Below are 12,076 nucleotides of genomic sequence, written 5' to 3' on the forward strand. Positions count from 1 at the left end.
TATAGTACTGCTTGGGACCTGTAGTGCACTTTAAAATGTCTAATTTCTGCCTTCGTGTAACCTGCAGTTTGAGAGAAATGTATACCATACTCATCTCTCCCAGAATCAAATAAAAACCCAACTTCGAAATTATCATTTGGTACAGGTCTTTGTTGCTGACAAACAACGGTATAACGGCCTATGACAGCAGTTTTAGAGCTTAGAGTTACCGAGGTAACATGGTTTTAGAGGAATGTATACCACATCTTTCGTAGAATCAAATAAAAAACGCACGTTCATATTGTTCGGTACAGGTCTCTATTATGTTGTTCTATTTATCGAAACATTGATTATCGTACTTCTTAACAGCAGATTTGCGGCTTACAGTTACAAGGAAAGCGTGCAGTGCCATAGATCGTATTGATTTGTCAGCATATTTTGTACTATAGCCGATTACGCGATGTAAAAGTCTGTGGAATCTGATTACGTAACTAAAACCAATGAGAACACCTGGACATCATATAGTTACTTTTGTCTGTGTAAATGACTTTGTGTTTGACCTTCAGTTAGAACCAGCCTCTTTACACAATGTCAAACGGCTTTTTGCGCGTTTGGTTTTGTTTTATTCTCTTTAAGACAACTATATATCTCTCATTTACGAGAGCAAAATACTGTTTACAAACCAGTTGATCAATCCAAAGGGACATCACTAGTTTACTGTGTATTTCATTATACAAACTGTTGTGATTGTTGTCACACAAATCCTTGTATTTTGTCTGAGATGTGAGGTGAGGAGGAGGGGTTAAGACGCACGATAGAATCAAACAGATACAAATCTAGCGCTCAATGAGTTGATCTCAACCACAGAATTCATGAATATAAGATCGAAGCAGAATTGCGAGAATGGCATTTATTTGATTTTTTTTCCCATTCCCAGGTCCGGGGGCGTCGCCGGATATCGCGAAAGGAGAGGGGAGGGGTGGAGGCCTGAGTGAAATCATGTTGTTGGTAGGTATCTATTTTTATTATTAGTGTTTTAAAATCATAGATATAAAAAGTTTTTGTTTGTTGGTTGGTTTTTCAATGCGTTGGTTTTGTAGCCAAACGTGTTCCATGCATCCATGACAAGGGCTTTACATACCCACAGTATCCATCTTTACCCAGCCATTACGAATATGGTTTCCTGACAAAGCAATGCTGCTGCAAACAATGTCGACAGGAAGGACCAGTTCTGACACTAAAGAGGCTATACCCTATAGGTGAATAGGACCACTTTCATCTCATTCTTTCTTAATCCATTGCACGATCCCATAACTATAGTGAAATCCATAGTAATAGACTAGGGCCTATACTCACTTGCACCACAACATCTGAATGATCTCTGATCTTGTTTCATTGTCAACATCGTTATTAATTCATCACTGAATAGTGGAGAGATTCCATGTCGTTGGAACTCTGAAACTTGAACTGTTGTATCTGACGACAGAAAACGGAAGAAAAGGGGAAGCGGGCCAATTAAATGCACTGTGAACCAATGGTTTACGCTTGAAGAGTCACTCGTATTTACTCAGACACGAGCTGCAAACAAGATTCTGTCTCTCCTTCGCATTATAGCACTGTCGTTTATGCAGACACTTTGCTATTCTACTCACACATTCCTACCGAGCATTTACTTGCTCGCAGTGGAACATATAGGTAAAGCGGTCCATTGCATTGTCAATATTCTGGTACGGTGAATTGCCTGTATGCGAGACTGCTTTGTGATAAACGGGAATTTGAGGGGAATTTGACGACTGTTATAGCTGTTTGCATTGTATAGTCGCATTTCGTCGCCATTAGCTGCCCAGTCAGTCCAGATTTTGTTGATAAAAACAACTGATTTAAAGGCGACAAACATTACAGGCCCATGCACCATTCCAAATTCGATCAAAGTTTGTCAAACAGTGAAAAGCCAATAAAAACGGGGATCTTACCTATTCCTTTTTTATATTTATCTCGTTGATCCATCGCATCTTGTGCCTCGCGTGTGCTGGTATAGACCCTTCAACTCCTTTTCCTTCTCCCCCTTTCCCTGTCTTTTCCTGTTCTCATGTGTCTTTCTGTTTCTCCTTCCAAGATAATTTCCTTCTTTTACTTCACTCTGGGTTTTTTTTCTCTCCCTCTCTTTCTCTTTAACAAGGGAACGTACTTTGTCTGTCCGTCTGTTCATTGTTTGTTTGTTTGTTTTCTTGTACAAGTATGTATTGTATGTTCTCTTTTTTATCTAAGCAACTTGCTTCCTTGGTGTTTTTGGTAACTTGGCCACGAGCAGACTGCAAAATACAAGCCAGTGGTTGTTCAGCACGTCTCCTCCATTTCCTGCAAATTTTAATTCTATTTCATCTGTGTTACGCATTGTTAATTTCACGTACTTGTCTTCGCTACTATAACATTGTATTGATATTGTGTTATTTTGTGTATGTAAATTTTTAGCATTGTTTAAAATGAAATAAATGAAATGAAAAGTTGTGATGTGGTTAATTCAGAGTTATAATGAATTCAGTTATATATTCATATTTAAGCCCATTTCCTGAAATATTCAGTTATGTCTACTTTTTCCCCCGAAGAACTTATATAGTAACAAGCTATTCCATCCTCATGTACACTGTACATTGTTTAGTGCATTTCAATACTTGGAATCCAGTTTGCATTAGTCGTTATCTGCTATGTCGGACAAGCAACTTTTTTTGTTCGTCGGGAACCCAGTTTCTAGACTATATAACCGCTTCAGCTGTCGGTTTTCTTTGTTTTTCTTGAAAACAACGTAGAATGACATGGAAAGTGACACAACTGCTAAATCATGCATAAACGATGGGAATATAACATTTCCCATCCCATTGACTCATTGCATAACCCACCGATATCTACTTTTTATGTAACAAGTGGAGGCCGAGGATGAAAAAAAAAGAGACTAGTCTTGCAAATTAATTATTGAATTATGGTTGTGCGTCCTTCCCGGCATATTTCTTTTTCTTAGAAAGACTTATATCTTTATCTATTTATTAGTATTGTTATCACGGGTTTATAGCTTGACGCCGTTTCGCGTAACATGGTTTAATGTCTGCAGCATTTATTGCAAAGTATTGCTGGCTATATCTGATATGACTGACCGACATTGAAATGACCTTACTTTGACGCTCTCCTAGTTTGTTTCACTCACATTGCTATTGGCTGTTGATTGGTCCCTTGTTTGTGCTTGCCGGTTTGGTCATGGAAAGTGCATTTAAAATGGGATTTCCTTATCTAAAGCTGTGATTACATGATGAGATATATTATGATAAAGAAGTATCAGACAGGTAGAACGACGTGCTGCCAAACTGAAACCAAAAAAAAAAAAACAACAACAAAAACCGATGAAGACAGACGGATATTATAACATTGTAAACCTGTAAAAACTCATTCGCATGTTTCTTTCGGAGATCAAAATGAATCAAAGAAATGAATGAATGAGGCGTGCTTCAAAGGTCTCCAATTAAGACATCGAACCCTTCATAGATCTTTTGTAAAAACAGACGATATACGATAGCATAAATACATTTGAGATCATTTCAATAGGCCAATTACTGGTTATCTATTACATAAGGCTGATAGGAAAAAGAGTATACAAACACACATGCATATAATAATTATGTATTGCTGTGTAATACTTGGAGACCTAACACATAAAGAGGCCTAGACCTATACAGTATATCAAAAGAGTGATGGAGGTGGGGTAGGGTAGCTTCTAACACAGAAAATTGGAGAGGAAAGAGACGGGGATACTGGTAATTAGGTTAGATTTGTCATGAGCCTCTTAATATGAAGCGATCCTCTTCGCATAATCTGGTGTAATTCATCATTATGGACTTCATCCAATGACTTGTTATATCACAATTGCAATCTTCTTTAGTGTCTGAGGGGAAAAATATCTGAGAAAGGGTTTCTTACAAATAGGAACGCTGTCAGAGATTTCTTAATTCTTCCTTTGAGTTCCCGTTTCCATCCTACAATAAAAGAACTGTATCCTGTCGGCCTCTCCTCCCTACACGGCTTCTTCAATGTATTGAATCTAATAGGTACCTCCTTTGGTCAATTTGTACAGACCCATTCCATGCACTAAGTCGTTTTTCTTGACTATCGTAGGTTATCATGTTTCGGTCTACTCGAAAACTACAGAACTATGTCAACCACCACAAAAGCTGAGCCTTTCTGCATTCTATTCACGGTGGGTCTATAAATCTGATAAAGTATTACGTTTAGTGCATAATGACATTGAACCATCCGTAGTATATTATATACAAGATCTGTTATTTCAATTCCATTATATTTAAAATTGATTAAAAAATTTCGTTTTCTTAAAACATTCCGTCATTGTGTATGCGTGGCATTTAGATAAAGTAGGCCTACTGTATCAGTGTAAGTTTCTAATTTCTAATTATATGCCACATGTGATAATTCAAATTACAACATGACGTTGATAATTCCGGGGTCACGAAGCAATTCGAATTACCACGTACACGACGTTAAGACTAGTAGAACTTGCCTCTAGCCAGAATTAACGTCATGTTGTTAATTCGAATTACAACGTGACCCCGGAAACGTCATGTTGTAATTAATTGAATTACCACAGTGCATGTAGCAAATAATTACGTCGTGTTGTAATAGTATTGCAACGTCTAGCAAGTGGGATTGAACGTGTCGGAAAGTGATGTTTTTGACGGGTTCCTGTTTCTATACGCTCACGCACATACACACATCAGAATACTGCAGTACCTGTACACCAAACATAAAGAACAACAACGCAATAAACCTTACAAAACGGTAGCCCGACCAGACACTGTTACGCTATGCCGCGACGTACCATGTACAGCGACTGGGCTGTGTATAGTTAACAAAACGGTTGCTATTCCATTTCCTGCTGTGCAAAGCAAGCATACCTCTTTTCATGGCATATTCCTCTTGTCGAACATATTTTACTTGTTTTTTCTTGAAAAATTCAAACATACATTGTTATCAGAATATCTATAAAGATTATTATTGTGAGTGGCCCTTTTCTATACTAGTATACATTTTTTTTTGTTATACCTGACCATGTTAAAATCGATCAAATTATTGAATCGATCACAAAACATCAGCTGTTGACCGTGCAGCGCTGTCAACGGAAATTTCCATAATCTACCATGTTTTTACCTTGTTGATGAGGTATCTTCACTTGAATAACTTCATTCTGTTAATTTGAACTCTTATGATTCTTGCAGAATGTTGAATTTGTTTCTATTGTCAAAGAGAAATTAAGGTAAATAGTCTAGAAAATAAAGAAGCTGGATTGTCCGTGTCATATCGTCAGTCCCACATGTATTATTTTTTGGGGTGCGTAACTTTGTGTTGCGTATGTACGTATATGACAGCTGCCAATTTTGTAAGCAAGCAAGAGTGCCATTTCATTTCAGCAATCCTAGGTTTTAGGAGCTGAATTATTTTAGACTTCTAAATTCATCCTTATTAAACCCTAAGAAAAGCCACCTAAATTTAATCATATTACTTTGATACATAGCTCTACCGCTTCGCTTAGAACACTAGAGCCTCCATGATCATGTAAAATTTAATTTATATATTCTTCCCAATTTTAGCGGGAGATAAACTCGTACTAAAGTTACTAATTGACTACTGAAACCAGTTAGTTAGTACTACGGCTACTAACTGCACCAGCCACCCCAACCTGTACCGAGTCGGGGTTATACGACGACTGTGCTGAAATTAGACTTGGAAGCCTAAAATAATTTACCCCCCTAAAACCCAAGGAATGGCTTCATTTCTTTGCAACACTTCCTTATGCCCCCACTGTGTTCAGTTACACTTGTCGTACCGACTAAATCGTGATATCAGTCCCCTCTTGTCTGCGAGTGCGTCTTCACTATGTGCAAAGTCTATGGAGGTGGATAGCAGTCTCCGACTATGACAAAATGAATGGCAGTGAATGGAGTGGTGGACTATTTCAGGATAATGCCGTTGTACCCCACCACTTGGCAATTGTGTGCGAGTAACATTAACAAGGTTAGGGTTAACTGCGAAATACAGCCCGAACGTCAAACGTGTAACTGTATACAAGGAGCGCCCCGGGGTTAGGTAGGGTAGACCTTTTTTAGGTCTAGTCTAATGCTGTGTAGGTATAGTGGAATAGCAAAATTATTGGGGGATGGGGGGGGGGGGACAGAGGGAGGGCATAAGTCATGATTGCCTTCGGAAGTCTTTGACATTTCTACCCCACTATGAATGTGTCTAAGATATCAAACTATTCTTGAAATTTCACAGGATTCAATAGCAGTACCCTCCAGTGATGATGAGATAAGAAGATGTTGCAGAGGAGTCTAGCCTGCTGTAGGATTAGGAGCCTTCTGCTGCAGGGAGCCACTAAGGAGTCTGTGCTTCCAAGATCTCTTCACAGATCAATTCCAGCCCTGTCTGCCTTGTCCTGTTTTTCTGCTCCTAAGAGGCCTTCTTCATGCAGGGCTCTCCACACCTGCCATGGCTGTTATGATAAAGACAAACCTGCACATGGCGTGAACTGGGATAACTTTGGCATCTGGAACAATCGAATTGAGGAACCCATACTTCTTCAGCAGAGCATCAAACATGGAATTCCCATCCCAAAGATATCCATCGAACGCATCGGTCAGGACTCGCTGACCGGGCGGAGAGCGGTCAATGAGGACCGAATATGCATCAAGGAACTGCGGGCAAACTTGCTGTATGTGGCAGTCTTTGATGGACATGCTGGCTCCATGGCCGTAGACTTTGTACATCAGCAGCTCGAGCACCACTTGAATTTCTGGCTGGAGCGGGAACACAATCTACAGGTTGTCCTTCACAATGCCTTCATAGACCTGAACAACAAACTAACAAAATATCTACATCTGCATTATCCAGGTCAGAGAAACTCTTGTGTGTCTTTCTGCTAGTAAAGTATTACACAATGCTGACATATAACTGTGATATGATATCATGATTATATCATGATAACCTTCATTTGTCTTTCACTAGAAAATCGTACAAGTGTATTTTAATCATCACTGCCTTCTTGATGTAATGTTCCTATTTTGATATCTTTTATCGCCCACATGAGAGAAAAGTTTACAAATGTAAGAAAGAAATGGAATAAACAATTTATTCATTGTTATTTCAGCCATTGTATTTACAAACTATTGAAAGAAAAAAAAAAACACCCCACGCTTTAAATCACATGCATAATGATGAGTAACCTACACATACACCTACATCGCAACCAAAAAAGAAAGAAAAAAATATTTATGGGCTGGTTGATTCCATCTTCACAAAAGAACATATGTTTGGCTGTGTTTATCCATGACAGATAAGGACAGTGAAGTCCATAACTCATCACTGAAGGTCACTAGAGTAAGTGTGGATATCATGTCAAAGACATCATATCTTTGTATCTTTCATACCACCAGTCAGAGTTGATATTTATGTATGTATGAATGATGTAAATTTCTATCCAATGTTGAAATCTATGTGGAAAGCTTATTTGGTCAAAAATCCTGAGTGCTGTGATTCTGATACAAAATGTACTTCCTGTATTCCCCATTTAGAGTCAGACTACGAACACACGGGATCCACAGCGACAGTCACGCTTATACGCAATGGCAATGAACTGGTTGTGGGGAGCGTGGGTGACAGCCGTGCAATTCTGTGTCGCAATGGCAAGGCAATGCGGCTCATCAATGACCATGAGCCGGAGTTTAACTCCAAGGAGAAGGATAGGATCAAAGCGAGTGGAGGACACATCAGGTGAGTTTTTCTCTTTTTCTCTTTTCTTACTGGAATGGAAAGGTGTAGCAACACAGGAATCATTCTGCAAAAGATACAGGTGAGACTGTCAGGGTGGTGATACATTTTTGTGCTGAGAATCATCACTTTAAAGGACAATCCACCTTCATACACATGTGGATTGAGTGAATGCAGCAATATCACTAGACCACATCAGTGAAAGTTTGAGGAAAATCGGACAATCCGTTCAAAAGTTATGAATTTTTGAAGTTTCTGCTCAGTCACTGCTGGATGAGAAGACTACTAACTACAGCTTGTGATGTCGCATGTGTACAACGATATAAAGAAAATATAAAGAAAAATTTAGCATATTTTCACTTTTCTTGCATAATAGATGAACCACTGACTTGCCTCTTTCAGAAGGCAGGGGGAATATTACCCTTAACATGTATACGTCAAGGACAAGTCAAGGGAATGTGCACTTTTTTCAAAAAATAAAATTTTATGAAATTCTCTGAACATTTTCCGTATATTGTTCTATGCATGTGACATCATACACTGTAGTTGTCTTCTCATCCAGCAGTGACTGCAGATGCTGTAAAAATTCATAACTTTTGAACGGATTGTCCAATTTTCCCCAAACTTTCACTGATGTGTTCTATTAATATTGCTGCATTCACTTAATCCACATGTATTCATGAAGGTGGACTTGTCCTTTGAGGGGAAAAGAAACCCATATGTATGTATGGATTAAGTGGATGCAGAAATATTAGTAGAACTCATTATTGAAGTTTGAGGAATATTATTTGCCTGCGGTATACCGTATAGCAGGCAAAAGTTGTCTGGAATCATTAATGAGAATTCTATTATATACATTATGCGAATATGAGGCAATGTGGGAATTTGCATGTAATTATGCAGGAATGATGCGTCTCGAGTACAGTGGGTTTGGTAGCGGTATTCGAGGCTGTGGTTCTTGTCAGTTATTCTAGCTTGCGCCTTCAACACGTTCAGACTTAAATGTTAATGATTTTAATATGACATGGGTTGGTTTCCGAATAGTGTCGAATGTCATACAATCATTTCAACGCTATCACTTCAGAACATTTATATCTATATAGAAGCTTTTCGGAGTTGAGTATTGTGAGGTCAAAGGTTTTCCAGAGAATTTTTTGTCTCGTTGAGTTTTTTACCTCTGGTTTTTAACCCTGGGCCGAAGTACATGCAAGCCCGTCTGTGTAAACGCAAGAAAGTAACTTGAATAAAATTCACGGCTGGTTCTAGTCTTTGGGCAAGCTGTCCCCAAAGTGAATATACTTTGTAATACGGTGTAATGCTTCATGTGGTTGGCACCGTAGGAAGAAATTAGGAGAGCAGACAATCAGACAATCCACTCTAAAGTTGTGAAATGTTAAAATTGTGGTTCATTTTTTTGTACCACCATGGTTGGATAAGAATCTTCAACAATTTACGATGTTACAGTGGGACAACAATGTAAAAAAATTTTAAGAGAATTCAGCATGTTTAGATTTTTCTAGCATAATAAAGAGCACTTGGCATGAATCTTTTGAGGGCAGATGGAATAATGTCACCTTCAACATATGTCAGCGTCCAAGTGCAACGAATGTGTACTTTTCATGAAAATGTTATATTTTTGTGGCATTCTCTTTGTAAACTTTATTTTCTTCACATAATTGTCCTACTCTTTCACAGCTGGAACAGTCTGGGAAAGCCCCTTGTCAATGGCATCCTGACAATGACCCGCAGCTTTGGGGATGTGACACTGAAGCAGTATGGGGTGATTGCTGTCCCTGAGACAAGATCACTTGAGGTATGTGCAGGGTCTGTTTGTTCAAACTCAGTCATCTCAAACCAGTATGCTGCTACTGGGTAGAATGATTGAAAAATGTAGAAGTATTGACATTTAGCAAACGATTCATCATCTTAGTTATGTGGGTTTTTTTTTACACTAATGTGATAGATACGTAATAAACCTTTACTCTGCTTTGTTTGCGGATTGGCAAGCATGCAGTTCTTTCTTTGCCAATTGGCTCAGATGCACAGATTCGAACCCGAGTCTGGACTGAGTAATGTTGTGTGTAAGCATACCGTCCCCTCTAGCAAGAGGCAAAACACTCTTTCCCTTGGATAGGACATAAAATGGAGGTCCCGTGTATGAGAGAGTCACAACTCATGCACGTAAAAGATCCCGCTTCATCCATTCATGGCAAAGAGCAGGGTGTTTAACCCGGTGAAGTGGTCCCACCTCACATCCAACTGGACCCCATGGAAGACCAGCTTAACATAGCTGAATATGGGCTATCCAGCCATCTTCACAGAAGATGGAAATGTACAAACAAACAAAAACAAACAAACAGATGTCTGGAAACTAATCCCCCTAATCCTTATTGTGTCACTATGACCTTCCTCTTGGACTAAGGTACTTTGCTACACCTGAGTGGGCTTGCTTAGTTTACAATTAGGTCAACTGTGGATGGATTACTAGTACTTGAGACTTGAAGAAGTAAACCCTGTTGCAGCTTTTCATAGGAAGCCGTACTAAATGCTGATGAAAAAGCTGGCAATTTAAGCTAAGTACCTGAACACACACACAAAAAAAAGGTGTTTAAAGTTGATGTCTTTTGCTTAAATGGTGGTTTTCTAATACAAGGTCTCTTTGTTACTTAGTATCTTTTTAATCTTCTCTCTAATCACATACTTAAACAGTCCTTTTATTGTCTTGCCCTCGGGAGGTGAAGGCGAGACTAAGGGATCCAAATGTCGTCCGTCCGTCGTCCGTCCGTCGTCCGTCCGTCGTCCGTCTGTCCATCGTCCATCACAAATGTTAAAGTTTACCTGCAAGACTCTCTTATGATGCATAACTTGGCAACTGTTACAGCAATGGCAGCCAAACTTGGGTGATAGAAGCACTAGGGGTATCTTCATGTTATGGTGTTGTCAGAGGTCACATGATAAGGTCAAAGGTCATTTGAGGTCATACGTTAAAGTTTACTTGCAAGACTCTCATCACACGTAACTCAGCACATGTTGCTACAATGGCAATCAAACTTGAGTGATGGTAGATGTCTCTTGGGAAGTTGAAGGTAACCACAAGGTCAAAGGTCACAGACGGGTCAACGAACTTTTAGGGCCCAATGTTAGGTTTTTAGGGCGCATTTCGTTTATGGCTCATAACTTTTGATCCCTTTGTCCGTTTGTGACCAAACTTGGATGGAAGATGTCCCTTGGGGAGGTGAAGGTCGTCACAAGGTCAAAGGTCACAGACAGGGGTCAAACTTTTAGGGCCCAATGTTATGTTTTTAGGGCGCGTTTTGATTGTGGCTCATTACTTTTGATCCCTTTGTCCGTTTGTGACCAAACTTGGATGGTAAATGTCCCTTGGGGTGTTGAAGGTCACCACAAGGTCAAAGGTCATAAGCAGGTCAATTAACTTCTGGGAGTTATAAAAAATATTAATTCCTTGTATGCGAATGGGCGAGACACAATTTGGCACTTGCCTTGTTTGTTTTCTTTGCGCAACTAAAACATCTGAAGAAGGACGAGGGGAATGTGAGGTTGGGGGGGGGGGTGGACTGTTTACTTCTTATCCAAGGTCTCACTCATTGTACTCATCATGCCTTGCTGCTATAGATGGATCTTTTCTTGTGATTTCTTGGATTTGTTTGTTTATTTATTTGTTTGTTTTTCACCTGCTCAAACAGATCAAACATGGGCGGGATAGCTTTCTGGCCCTCTGCACCGATGGTGTCCACTTTGTCATGAGTGACCAGGAGCTGTGTGACTCCATCAACCTCTGCCACAACCCCCAAGAAGCAGCCAGCTTCATTGCCGACCAGGCCCTACAGTTTGGCAGCGACGACAATGCCAGCGTGGTGGTGGTGCCGCTGGCCCAGTGGGGGCGCAATAACGGGCCCAGCCTGGTCCACAGCCTACGCTGGCAGGGTCGGCAAAGGGCGTGACATACGAGTATATCCTACATGAGACAGTATTTGTGAAACGCCTCACTCTTACCTTTTCCAGGAAGTGTCACATCACATGATTCATACAGACACCTCGGCATGATAAACTCACTTGAGAAGAAAGAAGAAATTCGGAAATTAATATATGAAACACACAAACTTACATTAACATGTCTTCATGCTGAATACAGTGCACTCCCATTATAATGAACACAATTGTAATGAAAATATCATTACAATAAAGTAAAAATTCAGGTCCCAAAGTTACTATCTATGTATATTTATATATTTTATAATTTGGCTATAATTGAATT

At 39.5% G+C, this 12,076-nt stretch overlaps 1 protein-coding gene across 1 annotated transcript; it reads left to right on the plus strand.

The window, feature by feature from the left end:
- Nucleotides 1-5,141: 5,141 nt before the first annotated feature.
- On the plus strand, nucleotides 5,142-11,798 carry LOC140229358 (protein phosphatase Mn(2+)-dependent 1K-like). The gene is made up of 5 exons (XM_072309647.1): nucleotides 5,142-5,199; nucleotides 6,310-6,924; nucleotides 7,605-7,803; nucleotides 9,496-9,613; nucleotides 11,505-11,798. Exons 2-5 carry the CDS (start codon nucleotides 6,351-6,353, stop codon nucleotides 11,760-11,762), a joined length of 1,149 nt encoding a protein of 382 aa, XP_072165748.1. The 5' UTR covers nucleotides 5,142-5,199; nucleotides 6,310-6,350; the 3' UTR covers nucleotides 11,763-11,798.
- Nucleotides 11,799-12,076: the final 278 nt, after the last annotated feature.

This window comes from Diadema setosum, chromosome 5 (genome assembly GCF_964275005.1).
Source record: "Diadema setosum chromosome 5, eeDiaSeto1, whole genome shotgun sequence".
NCBI lineage: Eukaryota > Metazoa > Echinodermata > Echinoidea > Diadematoida > Diadematidae > Diadema > Diadema setosum.

Excerpts from the sequence above, each read along its gene's own strand:
- LOC140229358 (XM_072309647.1), top strand. The coding sequence starts at position 6,351 with ATGTTGCAGAGGAGTCTAGCCTGCTGTAGGATTAGGAGCCTTCTGCTG. Across the intron at positions 6,925-7,604 it reads TCTACATCTGCATTATCCAG|AGTCAGACTACGAACACACG; the intron begins GTCAGAGAAACT and ends TTCCCCATTTAG. Across the intron at positions 7,804-9,495 it reads GCGAGTGGAGGACACATCAG|CTGGAACAGTCTGGGAAAGC; the intron begins GTGAGTTTTTCT and ends ACTCTTTCACAG.